The following is a 15228-nucleotide window of genomic DNA, read 5'->3' as shown; positions in this document are numbered from 1 at the left end:
GAAAGACAACATACAACATCTGTACTAATCACAACGACCATCAAACGTTAAATGTTGTTGAACAGCACACACAACCAGCCTTACAACCCATGCCCAGAAACAACAGCCGATCAAGACAGTGTGTGTCCGTGAGCACGTGTCCGTGAGCACCTGTGTGCACACCTGTGTGTCAGCGCGCTGGTGTTCCTAAGGTTTCTCCAAGTAATTGTCTAGTAGTGTGTGTGGGGAGCCACAGCCCCGCCCACCCAGGACATGAAGTCGACACGGGGGAGACCCCGTTATTTATTAATCTAATCTTAATAAATCATACAAAAAACAAACAAATCATACATTTAAATAATACACAAATTCAATGGGCTGCCAATTCCCCCATCTCATCGTCGCAATCCACTTACTGCGTCTTTCTGGGTCTGCTGGAAATCTATGAAAAATTAAACCAGGTTTCTCTATCTGACGTCTCAGGCATATTTAACAAAGATCTGCTTGAAAACTAAATACATTACTGTTGCTTTTGGAAAGCCTGAGAGTTTGACCTGCATTAAGTGAGCAGACCAAACCATTTTTGGTGTCACACCCTGCATTCCTGCCCCCTTGTTACTAATATGTCTTACCTCTCATTTCAGCCCTCATGTGATTCACACCAGATGCCTCTCGTTTGCTCCTCCTCAGTGCTGTATAAGAGTGCCTCCCAGGCCTGTGCTCCCCAGTCTGCTCATTGATGTTGCCCCAGTGTGTGCTACAGTGGTTTCCCCTCTTGCCAGTTTTGTCTTGTGTTTGACCCCATGTGGTCAGCTTTTGTTTACCCTGTTTCCATTCCTTAATAAACTCCTTTTGGTTATATTGATTGATTTTATTGATTAGCATTCACATTCAAATATCTGAATGAATACAAAATAAAAATTACCACAAAGCAAAAACACAGGACAAAGCTAATCAAAAGGTATTGGCTGAAGCATATGCTTATTTCGCCAACCTTTTTAACAAAACAAAACAATTACAAAACAAGTAATTACATCAAAGCAAAACAACCAAGGGTTTTAGTATTGTTATCACTCTTTTCATTCTTGATTTATATATGTTTCTAATACTCTATTTTTAAACCTATTTTTAAACAAGGTAAATGAACTACACCTTTTTAAATTACTATCATAACTATTCCACAAGTTAACTCCTCTAACAGACACACATCTCTGCTTTATGTTTGACCTTATCTTATTTTTTTCAAAGACATCTGTTCCCCTTAGGTCATATTGACTCTCTCTGACTTTAAACAGCCTCTGAATACTGCGGCAAAGCAAGTTATTTTGTGCTTTATACATTATCTGTGCCATTTTATATTCAACTAAATCATAAAATTTCAGGGTATTCAAATTAATAAACAAAATATTAGTTGGTTCTATATAGTTTGATTTATTATTCTTATAGCCCTTTTTTGTAACTTAAAAATAGGAAGAGTATTTGTTTTATATGCATTACCCCATATCTCTAGACAATAAGTCATATAAGGAAGCAGCAGAGTACAATAAAGTGTATATAATGATTTCTTATTCAGAACATACTTTGTTTTATAGAGAATAGCAATGATCTTTGACATTTTTTTTTAAACATGATTTATATGAAATTTCCAGCTTAACTTATCATCAATTATCACTCCAAGAAATTTATTTTCATACACTCTTTTGATTTCAATTCCATCAACCCTGATTTCGGGTACGTTTTTCATTTGTCTAGTGCCAAAAATAATACATTGTGTTTTGTTTATGTTTAGCGTTAACTTATTTATATCAAACCAGTTTTTAAATATATTTAACTCCTTTTCCACCGTAGTCAGAAGCTGTTTTAGGTTTTTATCTGAACAATACAGAGTAGCATCATCAGCAAACAATACACATTTTAACAAATTGGAAACACTACATATATCATTTATATATAATATGAATAACTTAGGGCCCAACACAGAGCCCTGAGGAACACCACAATTTCCCTTCATCTGATTAGATTTTACATTATTAATTTCGACATATTGATATCTATCATCCAGGTAACTTTGCATCCACTTGTAAACTATCCCTCTTATACCATACCTCTGTAGTTTATTCATTAATATAGAATGATCAATTGTATCAAACGCCTTTTTTAAGTCTATAAAAACACCAACAGTATATTCCTTATTATCTATTGCATTCGATATCCCTTCTACAAGTTCCATAACTGCCATTGAAGTGGACCTCTTCGCTCTAAAGCCATATTGGTTATCACTTAGAAGATTATACTTCTCAATATATTTATCAAGTCTATTAACAAATAACTTTTCTAGAATTTTTAAGAACTGTGGGAGTAGTGATATTGGCCTGTAATTGGTGAATTGACATCTCTCTCCCTTTTTATAAATTGGAATAACTTTTGCTATTTTCATTTTTGAGGGGAACATACCAATTCGAAAAGACAAATTACAAATATATGTGAAAGGTTGCACTATATATTCTATAATACTTTGAACTAATATCATGTCAATACCAAAACAGTCAGTGGACTTTTTATTTTTAAATGTTTTCACAATGTTAATTATTTCTCTATGAGTTACAGCACCAATAAACAAGGAGGACACATTCGGAATAATTTACCCTCATGCCTGCTCCTGTGTCCTTCACTGTTCGAATGTGACATTTTGCATTATAAGGAGGGAAAGTAAAATTGTTTTCGACCACTATTTCAATGAAAATTAGGAAGATAAAAAGTAGCAAGCTTTTATGTGATTTATACAGTAAATACAGTGGTACCTCAGTTCTCGAACTCATTAGAACTCAAATTTCTTAAAAGTCGAACCAACCAGTTCGAAAAAAAATTACCTAGAGCTCGATCTGAATCTCAGAAGTCAAACCGTGAACGCCGACCTAAGAACTTGTACGCGCGCTTATATCAAGTTTTCACAAATATGTATTTTTGACAGATTATTCCAGCAGAGTATATAACATGGGCCCTTTTGGGCCCCCTTGACCCAGGATCTGGGGACAGCTGACCCAGTTCTGCCCCCCATAGACACCCTGGTTGTACCTCCATATGGAAAGGAATCTAATAAGTAGTCTGTGGTTTGGGATCTCCAATGATGTTGCTTTTTAAACATCACTTCTGCTAGAGGTCCTCAATGGAGGGGGGCTGGGAGCCGATTATGTACTTGTCAGCTTTTATTACCCATTGCAGGACCTTTTGGTTGGAGACAGGGCAACTGTTATACCACAATGTATACAGCTGTTCTAGATGCTCCTGATAGTACATCAGTAAAATCTGTCTGGGCCTGAGGTGACAGTCTTTCTTTAGTCTCTTCAGGACAAAAAGACACTGTTGTGTTGTGTTGTGTGTTGTCAAAGGTAGGGAGAAGACAAGGTCTTGGTTGGGCCAGGACCAGCCTATCAAAGCACTTTATGATGATGAGGGTGAGCACCCTGTGGAGTGTCATGTAGGCTGGTGGCAGCAGAATGCTTTGGCTGTGGAATAATTGTTGTTGTCTTGGCGTTGGGGGGGTGGTGCCATTTATCCTTATCAAAGCAAGCATTGAAGAGGTTAGGCTCATTTGGAAGGGAGGTATTGCTGCTGGGTTTTCATATTTGTATATAAAGCTTCATGGTTAAAAAATTAACTAGAGATTCTACTGTGAGATAAAAATTAAACATTTGCTAATGATCGATTAAAAGTGCTGGTGTGTAGCTGGACAAAGATCCATAGTTTAAGTATGCTTTTAATAAAGTTTTTAAACTAACAGGGATGCTGATTTATATGTAGTAGAATTTACTGAAAATTCAAAAGTTTGGTAGGTAATTCACATTTATAACTTTGTGATAGTAAGTACACAGCAAAGACATAATTAGAGATCCAATACCAAGGTAAGAGTGTTAGAAATGTTTTTAATCCAGTTTAATTTATAAACATAAGTTGTCCTGGTATCCAAGAATAGGCAATATTACAAAAAACATGCAAACAGTAGACTTGACCATTTTGTGATCAACAAACTAAACGTGATATTTCTTCTGCTTTTGTCATCAGAACTCTTCCAAAAAATGTTAGATCTCTTACGAGCCAACAAATTAATATGTTTTGACGTATTCAGCATTCTAAATCGTCTTTTCAGAGTCTGATTAGCATATGCCAAAACCTAGATACACCCCGCCTTCTTATTGCACAGCAGCCGGTCGGTAACATGTGGCAGTACTCGCTAGCCGGTGGGCGTGGCGCTTGCCGGCTTCTTTCAGTGACGTCTTCAGTCCGCACCTAGTCGAATGCCGATTCACTGATCAGCCCGTACGCGGCGGTTTAACAAGGACGTATACCGCGTAGTTAAGTTCATATGTGTATGTATCGATCGCTTGAATATTGTTTTTGGGTCCTGACCTGTTCGTCTACAAACTTAAATTCTCGCTGACTTTCTACCGTTGTTAAGGAGCCGTAACCCTGGTGTACCGTAAAACAACCTGTTTCTTGGGAAAGGTAAGTGTCACTGTAATGTGCAGCACTGCTAAAAGGCTAGTTGTATGGTATCATTGCCGGCTAATCTTCGCATTGTAGTTTGATGGTGGTGCGTCTTTCCCCCAAGCTTTCGATGTCCCTGTCATTGCTATTTGCGATGAAGCCTGCCGTATTTCAGAGATCGCTGCTGTGTTTTGGTAGTTGGCGCTTTTACAGTGGTGTGGAAAAATCAGTTTGGTAAATTATACATTCTACTATAATACTTCTCAGTATATTTTGCTTGGTAAATTAGTGTTTCGTGCATATTGTTAACAGGACAGCTGTCTCTTTGGGGTCCGATATAAATCATGTTGACCTATTTACTGTATATAGGGTATGATTTCCAGTCTGCGGTTGTTTTGTAGGTTTACTGTGTAACTTTATTTCGCTACATATGACAATGACCAAATGACCTCTTTGTTGTTGTTAGTTTACCTCATATAACGAGGATTTGGGAATACAGAAAAGCAGGGATAGCTGAGTGGTTCCTCTCGGAGTCTCATTGACAGCTGGGGTTCTTCTGGACCATGATTCAGTCTCTCAGGATGATAGACGACGTTCAGCTCCCAGTTTAGCGGGAAAGCGTGCTGCAGTGTGCCCAGCCTCCCGGGACAGTCAGCCGGGTACAGACTGCTTTGGTGCGGGAGCCCGATCCTCCTCTTATCCTGCGCCTGTTGTGTTTTCTTGGCCTTATACAGTAATAGGCTAACATCGAAGCAGATGTATACAATCGAGGCGGATGTTTTACTTTAAATTCACCAACCGTATGAAATTGTAAAATACATGGAGGCAGCATGTCATTACTGTATAAACTTAGCAGACTATGTTGTCGTTATGTAGGCATTTTTGTTTCGCGTTGCTGTGGCTGTAGAAATCAACAGTATTTTCGATTAGAATTCCTACATTTATTACTGATCGTGATAGCATCCTATTTGTGGTTACAAGTAATAAGGTTCCCATTAATTCTTGATGCTAATAAAAGGCAGTCTCGGTGAAGGGTCACTGGGGCTTGCCAGAAAATGGAAAGCAAAGAAGCTAATTTTACCATTTATATGACTTAATGAAATCAGATATCTGCATCAAAGACCATCACTACAGTAACCATTTGTTATATTACTTAGAATGATTAATATCAATTCAACCTTTTTGCTGCAATGGTTCTGGAATAAGGGGCGGCATGGTGGTGCAGTGGTTAGCGCTGTTGCCTCGCACCTCTGGGACCTGGGTTCGAGTCTCATGTGTCACATGTGCGTGGAGTTTGCATGTTCTCCCCGTGTCGTCGTGGGGTTTCCTCCGGGTACTCCGGTTTCCCCCCACAGTCCAAAGACGTGCTGAGGCTAATTGGCGTTGCTAAATTGCCCTTAGGTGTGCATGTGTGGGTGGCTGGTGTGTGAGTGTGCCCTGCGATGGGCTGGCCCCCCCATCCAGGGTTGTTCCCTGCCTCGTGCCCGTTGCTTCCGGGATAGGCTCCGGACACCCCGCGACCCAGTAGGATAAGCGGGTTGGACAATGGATGGATGGATGGTTCTGGAATAACAGAAAGCCTTTGTAAACACATCCCATTAAAGAACTGGAGTTCTGGTTTCCAGACCAAATGTGCCAAGGCTTATGTGCAGCACAGTCACTTTGGATGGGGTTACAAACGGGTCACAGTATGGGGTTACCACCTCTAGTTTGCTTAAGTTTCTATCTAGAAATGTGCGTTCAAGAAGCATTGGCCCACTCTTTAAATGGAACAGTCCCTTCTTGCTTGCCTTATATGAGCATATTCATAAAAGAGATTTCATGTGTGATTTGAGAGCATTTGAAACAACAACATAATCATTTTTTATTCAGCTTTGGGAAAAGTATGCAGATTTGAGTTGCATCTCTTTCAAAGAGCTTTATTTTTTCTCTCTCAACAGAAGTGAAGGTTCCTGAGTCATGGCAGTTCTCGGGAATTACTGCGACCCCCGCACCTCGCTTGCACAGGCCTGGGTGCAGGGCGGCTTCTCCCCCTGCTTCTACGCAACCTTGGTCCCTACCGTACTCCTGACCTTCTCATTGTTCTTTGGGACATTCCATTGGGTTTGCTACCAGCACTATGGCACAGCGATGGAGCCCAAGTTTGTGCCACGCTCACGCCTTTACAGACTGCAGCAGGGCCTGTCCGTGCTGCTCTTGCTCCAGTTCCTGGTGGGCATGATCTGGAGGGCAGAACAGGGCACTGAGCTTCATGGCCATGTGCTGGTCTATGGCTGTCTCTCTGCACTGGGCTGGGCTTGTGCCATTGCCCTGCTGCACTTGGAGCGCCGGCGGGTCCTGGTACAAGACCGAACTCGAGGACACAGCGCAGTTCTTCTGCTCTTTTGGGCCCTAGCCTTCTCGGCCGAGAACCTTGCTTTTGTCTCTTGGTACAGCCCCCTCTGGTGGTGGGGTCTTGAATCTACAGATCAGCAGGTGAGTTTTGAAGCATTGGGAGAACATTTCTTACAAATTGCTCTCAGCTATGTTGGATATAATGTTTTCAGGAATGGTTTTTGTTTCTGTTCCTTAACTCTGTTGGGATTCTGAAAATCTGTTGCTTACCAGTTGATATGTGAATTGTTGTAGATATGACTTTCTTCGAGATAATCAACTTTCAAAACCTGGATTAACAAGTACAATATTAAGAAGGAAACCGTGGCAGAGCACCATGTGTCTTTCTTTTGTGTATTGTATGTGTATTTATGGGTACTATTTTCTGTTGATTTATGGGTATCTTCAGTTCATATCCAGCCCAGGAAACAGACCAGGACCATAAATGTTAGCATATGTTTGGGGGTTGCTGGCTTTTTTTTTTTCTTTTCTACATGATTTTTGACATGTGGTAATATAGACTAATATAACTTTTTCTTCCATAAAAATTCAATTTTTGACACATGACATAGCGAAAAAAACTAGTCCAAAAGAGTGAGGTAAACACAGGAGAAATGTTCAAAGTTGCTGAGTCATTGCTCAGACCTTTGTCATGCTGTCTTCCTCCCCACCCTGTCTCCGCCTCTTCCTACATCATACATTTAACTGACGGATTGGCTCGTGTGCCTCTGATCCTGTCTTCCTGAGGATCAATGCTGCAGTATTTTAAAAAACAGAAACTATGTATGAGAATTCTTGGGCTGCTTCTGTGGAACCCAGCACACATAAGTGTCATTCTGTGCTAAATTCGTATGACTTCCCATGAAGCATTCGTGTATGTCTTTCAGATGATCAAACAAATATTCCACACCTTTATTACCATTAGATAAAACAGAACTGAACTTTGAGGAGGAAGAACGAGATCTTATATCTTAGGAAATGGGTTGCCTACTCCTGCCATCACAACTGCTCCATCCCTTTATAACTAGACTACATGTCTATCTCAGAAGTATAGAGAATGTGTGTTGGTGCTGATGGCTGAGATGCAGTCTATATCCCTACAGGTGGAATTTGCGCTCTGGATGGTCCGTTATCTTGGCACAGGGGCACTGTTTCTCCTGGGCTTGAAGGCTCCAGGTTTACCAAAGAGGCCATATATGCTCCTCATCAACGAGGATGAACGTGACCTGGAGCATGGACAGGTAATCCTGGCTGTCTGTCAGTGGCAAGACACTGGTGGTTTAAGAATCAGCATCAAAGAAGTGTTATGGTTATAGCCCTTCCTTAAAATTGTGTTTACAGTACAACGTTCAGTTTTGAATAAAAAAGATAAAAATAGGTTTTAAATATAAAATTCAATAAATCCCTTAAAGCCTTTTATGAAATAGATACTTGGTTCTAGTGTAGCGATAAAGATTAAGCAGACTGAGTTATAGTCTCCACTCTGCAGTTCAATAGCAGTAAGAATAACGATTAGCATTAGCAACCATTTAAAATGTAATTCTTTATTTATAATGAATGGCCCTGATTGAAACTGCACCTCAAAACACTCTGACACACCCATTTAGAGGGAAAGTGAATAGCCGGAAATATCTGGATGCCTGTATACCCCTTCACTCATTTTGCTCACAACAATGACCATGCGAAACTAAACAATGACTTTGCAAATCAGAACAATGACTATGCGAAAGAGTGCAATGTAAGAATGACTCAGCAGCAAATTTGCTTTGTATGAAAACTTTAAAATGGTATGAAGTACTTTAGCCAAAGAGGTACCACATTTAATGCTGAATATACAGGTAGGAACCACGCCACTTTTTTCCTTCCAAGGTACAAGTTTCTCTAGATTTTTTTAGGCCTCTCCTGGTTATTTTTACGCAATTAAAAAGTTAAGTCTGTTATTTGAAATGCGTTTGCGTTTTTTAAAAATAATACTATAGATGGCATTCTGTACCTTTCGATATATTTGATGTACTACAATGTCTAATGACCATCATAAAACATGTAATTGGTAGATGTATCGATGATAATGATAATACACTTGATCCTGGTTTTGTTTGTGCGGCTTTGCTTTTAAATGAACATGTTGTTTATTTCCTTCTCTGCTCTCTGTGCCCTGTGACCGCCTTCCAGCTGCTTTTAGGGGGCTCTCCACAGTCCCAGTCCACCTGGCAGGGTTTCCGCAAGAAGTTTGGTCTGCTGCTGCCGTACATGTGGCCCCGGGGCAGTGTCTTCCTGCAGGCGCTCGTTCTGTTCTGCGTCTGTTTGCTAGGTGTAGAGCGGGCAATTAATGTCTTCGTGCCCATCTACTACAAGAACATTGGTAAGAGCATAAAAGTTTCCACATATGGCAGCATTGTGACGACCTGTCAGTATGGTGATATGGATCCTCTGCTCTGATTTGGTCTGGGTCACTGTTGTTTCTAAGGTGCAATTTTTCTGTGACTTTGTAGAACGTATATATAGAAACATGTTTTCACGCCATTTTTGGTGTTTCGTACTAATCTCATAATTACAAAAAATATGACCTGAATTCTGTTTGCAGCCGTATATGCTGCAGTACTAACTGTCGACAGTAGATGGCAAGATCGACACGTAACCTAAACTAGTAGCGTGTCGCTCGGGGACAGCATTCACGCTGCAACTTTCTAACCTGGAATTTAAATTTGAAGCTTTGTCAGGGTCATTATTGCATCCAGTAAGTTATTTTTTAATTGGCCATTATCCTCCCATGGAAACAGCTGCCGATATCCCCGCGTTTCAGGAAGGTTTCACTTCATTTTTGACGTTCACTCTTCACCAACATAACATAATCCGTAGTTGGCCTAATTGAAAATAGCATAATCAGACAGTGTAAATAATGGTTTTTTGGTCTGTGAGATTGCACATTTAACTCTACAGAATGGGTACTTCTCTGCTTCTTAGATAGCTAAAGGATTCAGTGGAACTCTAAGGTATTCATTGAAAACAAGTAAATACTTCGCTTTTTTTTTTTGTCTTGTTCACACTGTATTAAATAACACATTTTTTGGATCTTTCACAAAGTGACCCATAAATGAATCCCCCTGTCATCGCCTTGTGCTTATTTTTGGCTTTGTTTTTGTCTTCCCTCTGTCTTTGCGTGCACCAAGCAGATGCGTGTGTTTATGTGTGTGTGAAGTGGGTGCCTCACTGATGTCTCCTTGCATACTGGAGCAGTGTCTCCTTCTTGGCCGGCAGGATGTGCCACTGCCCCCCCCCCCCCCCCACCAGCACCTCACCCAATGTCAAAGCCCTCTGTTAACTCGCAGCCAAAATGCCTTCGACTCTCACAAAGGGATGTGGGACCAAACTGGACAGCGTTTAAACCTCTGCATAGCTTTGCTCTGGTGCCCCCCGTGCCTGGGTCTGCTCCCCGCCTGCCTATCTGAATAACATGGACCTGAAACACTTTCCAAAAGGCCTCTCTGCAACATGGGTGAACAAACAAGGGATGTTTAGGGGCCATGTCTGCTCTGTGGTTTGTCACCAAATGCGAATAACGCTTTGCTGTTTCTAGCCACATAAAAGAGCCGGCTGCTGAAAAGGCCGCCTTTTGTGCTGTGGAGTGGGCTTGGGGGTTGATAGGGGAGGTCACCCACCCTGCCAGTCACGATTAGGGGGCGTAAGGGGCTTTCAGCAAAGTTAACACGCTGGTACAAGGGGCTGTTTGTCTGAGGCTCCCTTTACCCCCTGTGCCAAGGCTGAAAACCGCAACTCCATTCTTTGCAGTCACCACCAAAAGAGAGAGTCACTTTTTTTCCTCCTCTCTGGGCATTTGTTTTGTATTGTTTCACTCCTTTCCTTTTCTTCCCTCTTTTGCACCCATTTTACAATCAAAACCCTAATGAATGCAAATGAGTCTGGTTGGGATTTCTGGTCAGCCCCAGATCCGCATTGCCCCGTGGAACCGGCCGTGCAGTCACATGGCAGCTTTGGCGCCGATGAGTGAAGCTTTAAATGGCTGCCTGCACAATGCACGAGTCAAGGTTTCTGAGCCATAATATAACCCACTCACAATGGAGCACAAGCAAAGCGGGGCAAAAATGTTGGTGACCTCTAGTCCCATGTCAAGTCTTTTTTGTTGCTCCGTGTGACCGATCGTGTCCTCGCTATGAGTGAGCACCAGAATGTTTCTGCAAAGAACTTTGCAGATGCTTTCTGCAGACATGATGAATACCTATTTCAATAACAATTACTTATTGTATTATGTTATATTAACTCCACATTCTGACAGTCCCCTTCCCTGCAGACACACCAGCTATGAGAAACAGTCTAGTTTTGCCTTTTGCTGCCATTTCTTCAAGGTGTGCTGTAGCCATAATATATCAAACACAAATAAAAATGAATACTTGTGATCTACCTTACTGTACCCACAGCAGAAAATTAATATTATTTTATTTAACAGAGACCAAAGGATGATATGATTTGAGAATGTCCCCAAACTGTACAATGATAAACTATAATCTGTATTAAAGGCCTCTGTTTGCTGAAGGTGTCAAAATCAGATTCTCCAAATTCTCCACCCTTTTATGTAATCAGGTTTTTTCCCATTAATCTATGGTGAACCTGGAATAATATTTGTGGCCATGTCACAAGGTTATTGTTATTTTTTTATTCTCACAAGACTAGATATCATTCAGTCGGTTGGTCTCATTGGTATCATTCAATATGTGGCACAATGCTACATAATTGTGGTGTTCTGGTAGCATTTCTTGTAGCATCCCAAGAACATAACTCTGCTTAAATCAAATTATACAATACCTGTGTCGAAGAAAGGAAGATGTTGGCAGCATTTGTTCTTTTATTCCATTATTTAAATGTGAATGCAGTCTTTAACTTGTGTTCTTCTTTCTGTGCTCGACAGTCAACGAGCTGTCGGACGGCAGCAGCTGGAAGACCTTGACCACAACCGTTTGTATCTACGTTCTGCTGAAGTTCTTGCAGGGAGGTGGAGCCGGTAGGTTTGGGCTCTCTTTGCTCTAGTGTCATGGCTCCATTTACTTATCCTTCAGGCGTGTGATTGGCCAGTTCTCATTCCCAGCCCACCCCCTTCTCCCATCCCCCAGGAGCCTCTGGGTTTGTCAGCAACCTGCGGTCCTTCCTATGGATCCGGGTGCAGCAGTACAGTAGCCGCGTGGTGCAGGTGCGTCTCTTTGCACACCTGCACTCTCTGTCCCTGCGGTGGCACCTGGGCCGACGCACCGGCGACGTCCTGCGCAGTGTTGACCGCGGAGCTTCCTCCATTGACAGCCTGCTCAGGTGAGTCCAGTCCCTGTACTGAGACTGCCGGGGCCATTTCCAAACTTAATGCATTTTGTTAACCCCCCTGCACACACACATACCCACAATCAACTGAATTGATTGTACTTTTCAAACAGTATCATTAAAGAACATTCTGAGGGATTAACTCCCGCATTACCTCTCCCCAGCTATATCGCCTTCAGCATCTTCCCTACTATTGCGGACATCGTCATCGCCATTATCTACTTCATCTCCTACTTCAGTGCCTGGTTTGGCCTCATCGTCTTCGTCTGCATGTTCCTCTACCTCAGTGAGTGCACAGGCGTATCCAGCAAGCGGTCGTGTGGCCTGACACAGACCTATCCAGCAAGCGGTCGTGTGGCTGACACAGACCTATCCAGCAAGCGGTCGTGTGGCCTGACACAGACCTATCCAGCAAGCGGTCGTGTGGCCTGACACAGACCTATCCAGCAAGCGGTCGTGTGGCCTGACACAGACCTATCCAGCAAGCGGTCGTGTGGCCTGACACAGACCTATCCAGCAAGCGGTCGTGTGGCCTGACACAGACCTATCCAGCAAGCGGTCGTGTGGCCTGACACAGACTGCAGCAATAGCACCAACTTCTTCCTTCTCTCCTCAGCTCTCACCGTGATCATCACCGAGTGGAGGACCAAGTATCGTCGGGACATGAATGCCCAGGACAACGCCGCCAAGTCCAAAGCGGTGGACTCGTTGCTCAACTTTGAGACGGTAATACGAAAGCTCTCGTCTGATTCTGCTACCATTGTTATTCCTGGTTTTTCTTATTCTTTTGGTTAATCTTTACTTACTTTTTAAATTTAGGTTAAATATTACAATGCTGAGAGCTATGAGGTCGGCTGCTTCGAGGAGGCCGTCCTGAAGTATCAGGTGACAAGCAGACAGTGTTTAAATGAATAAAATCATTGTTGATGATAAAATGCGTCGAGAGAAAGCAGATGCTGAGCTTCTTCTTCTTTCTCAGTCGTCAGAATGGAAGACAAACGCTTCCCTGGCCTTACTCAACCAGACGCAGAACGTGATCATCGGCGCCGGTCTGCTCGCTGGCTCTCTCCTCTGCGCTTACTTTGTTTCAGAGAAAAAATTCCAGGTGTCTTTTCATTCCAATTTGAGATAGTGATGTATTTTTTTCCGATACACTTTTGGTATTCCGTCTCTTGGGTTTTGGGATGTCGTGATTTAGTAGTTTAACCTCTCCTTGCTCTCTACTCGGTTGATAGGTTGGCGATTACATCCTCTTTGCAACGTATATCATCCAGTTGTACACGCCACTCAATTGGTTTGGAACCTATTACAGGTGAGACTTGGGTGATGCGGACCCTAATCACATGAGGATTTGATAGCCTCGCAAAAACATCTTTAATCCAACCCCCTTCTCTCCACAGGGTGATCCAGAGGTCCTTCATTGACATGGAAAGCATGTTCAAACTCTTTGAGGAAGAGGAGGAAGTATGTAGTTTTCCACAGTAATATCAAAATATTTCACAAGGGTGTTTTGTATCTTAAGATAAGAAGTGTGTTCTTTTTTTGTTACTTATGTAACGCTTGGTAGTAGATGTGAAATGGCCACGTTTTGGGTGATCGGACGGGAGAAGCTCTGTGTTTTAGTGATGCGTAAGCGGAGCATGTGATGGGTGCTGATACAGAGCCCCTCTGCCCCCCTCCTGGCCTAAGCCTTGGTCAGGGCCGGGCCCCGCTGTGGGAAAATTTTCCCCAAAAACACACAGCCGACACCCAGCATACAAAGGCTGCTCAGATCCCCTTGATATGTTAATGTCTGCAAGAATCAAAACAAAGGCATTATTTGATGTTCAGATTTCTTTTTAAGTTTGTCTTCGGGAGCTGTAGCTGTACAGTGACGGGCCGGGCGTCGCTGTGGAGGGGGTCTGCAATCGAAGCACGCTTTGATGCTAACTTCAAGGTGGTTGCTAAGAAGTATTCTTGACATGTTAATTCTTTAATCCACTTTGCAGGCCCAGGGGCGACCCCCCCCCCCCCCTCCTGTTGAGGCACTGTGTGCGCAGTGCCCCCCCCCCCCCTCCTGTTGAGGCACTGTGTGCGCAGTGGCAGTCCTTGGCTCTTCTCCCTAGCTTGTGTTAGTCTTCGTTGGTGACACATGGCCACTTCCTACCTCCCATTCACATTCACTCTCTCTCTCCTCCATCCCCCTCCAGGTGAAGGACGACATCAATGCTGGAAACCTCCAGTTCAAGGCTGGGAAGGTGGAGTTTGAGAACGTCCATTTCAGTTACGTTGATGGGTACGTTCGCCTTCAACATCACAGACTCATGTACAGTCAGGCTTAAATGTCAACAATGTCACTATTCCAAGTTTCCTTCCGGTGACAATACTTTGCCCAAAGGTGACTTCACGTTCAGATCAGGTGGAATCAAAGTCTCCATGTAATTACCCTTTGTCAGTACATGAAAATTAATTTAATCTTTTTGTTTTTTAATTTAGGGATCACAAAGCGCTATGTTAAGAACAACAATGTAAAAACCCAATTTGCCAATATGGGGGAAAATCTGGTTTCCCTGTGTCTTCAAAAGTACAGCCACAGAAAAAAAATGAGACCACAGCACAATTTTTTGTTTCTCTCATTTCTCAGTTTTTAGGTGTGTGTCTGTGAATAATGTATATTTTTCTGGTTCTTCCCTGTTTCTCATTAATGAAGGGCTTCTTCCTTGCTTTATGGGACTTCAGCCTGCTTCTAGGAGCCTGATACTGTCCTAGCAGAGCATGTCACACCTGCACTTAATGTTTCCCATTCCTTTTGAAGGTCACTTGCTGTCATCCTTCGATTCATGAGAAACTGTCCGATGAGTTTATGGTCATCTCTGGCATTTGAAAGTCACTTATGTATAGAGTAAACTTCAAATGCTCTTTTTATGTTAAAATTCCATTAATCTGGTCCATGTAACATGGATATCTATTGGGTTTGTATTTAGTTATCTGTTAGTATGTATGTATCTGTCTTTGTGTAGAGATAGTCATATGCAATACAAACTAAGCCAAGTGGCCTCAGCTTTGGCAGCATAATGAAAAAAGACA

At 42.3% G+C, this 15228-nt stretch overlaps 1 protein-coding gene across 2 annotated transcripts in view; it reads left to right on the top strand.

Moving 5' to 3' along the window:
• The first annotated feature begins 4275 nt into the window (after nt 1-4275).
• The window catches only part of LOC111840770 (ATP-binding cassette sub-family B member 6), a 39364-nt gene continuing 28411 nt past the window's right edge, over nt 4276-15228 (top strand). Inside the window, exons 1-14 of one of the 2 annotated variants that reach the window (XM_072714803.1) lie at nt 4278-4346; nt 4436-4482; nt 6405-6939; nt 7941-8078; nt 9010-9199; nt 11762-11854; nt 11964-12156; nt 12327-12448; nt 12779-12888; nt 12982-13047; nt 13142-13267; nt 13398-13474; nt 13563-13626; nt 14352-14437. In XM_072714803.1, the coding sequence (XP_072570904.1) occupies nt 6424-6939; nt 7941-8078; nt 9010-9199; nt 11762-11854; nt 11964-12156; nt 12327-12448; nt 12779-12888; nt 12982-13047; nt 13142-13267; nt 13398-13474; nt 13563-13626; nt 14352-14437 (1781 nt within the window). In that variant the 5' untranslated portion in view covers nt 4278-4346; nt 4436-4482; nt 6405-6423. Of the gene's footprint in view, nt 4483-6404; nt 6940-7940; nt 8079-9009; nt 9200-11761; nt 11855-11963; nt 12157-12326; nt 12449-12778; nt 12889-12981; nt 13048-13141; nt 13268-13397; nt 13475-13562; nt 13627-14351; nt 14438-15228 lie in introns of both variants that reach the window. The other variant, XM_072714798.1, reaches the window with a different exon arrangement.

Source organism: Paramormyrops kingsleyae, chromosome 1 (genome assembly GCF_048594095.1).
Source record: "Paramormyrops kingsleyae isolate MSU_618 chromosome 1, PKINGS_0.4, whole genome shotgun sequence".
NCBI classification, from domain to species: domain Eukaryota; kingdom Metazoa; phylum Chordata; class Actinopteri; order Osteoglossiformes; family Mormyridae; genus Paramormyrops; species Paramormyrops kingsleyae.
The sequence above is the reverse complement of the archived record's forward strand: the minus strand, read 5'-3'. Positions and strand labels throughout refer to the sequence as shown.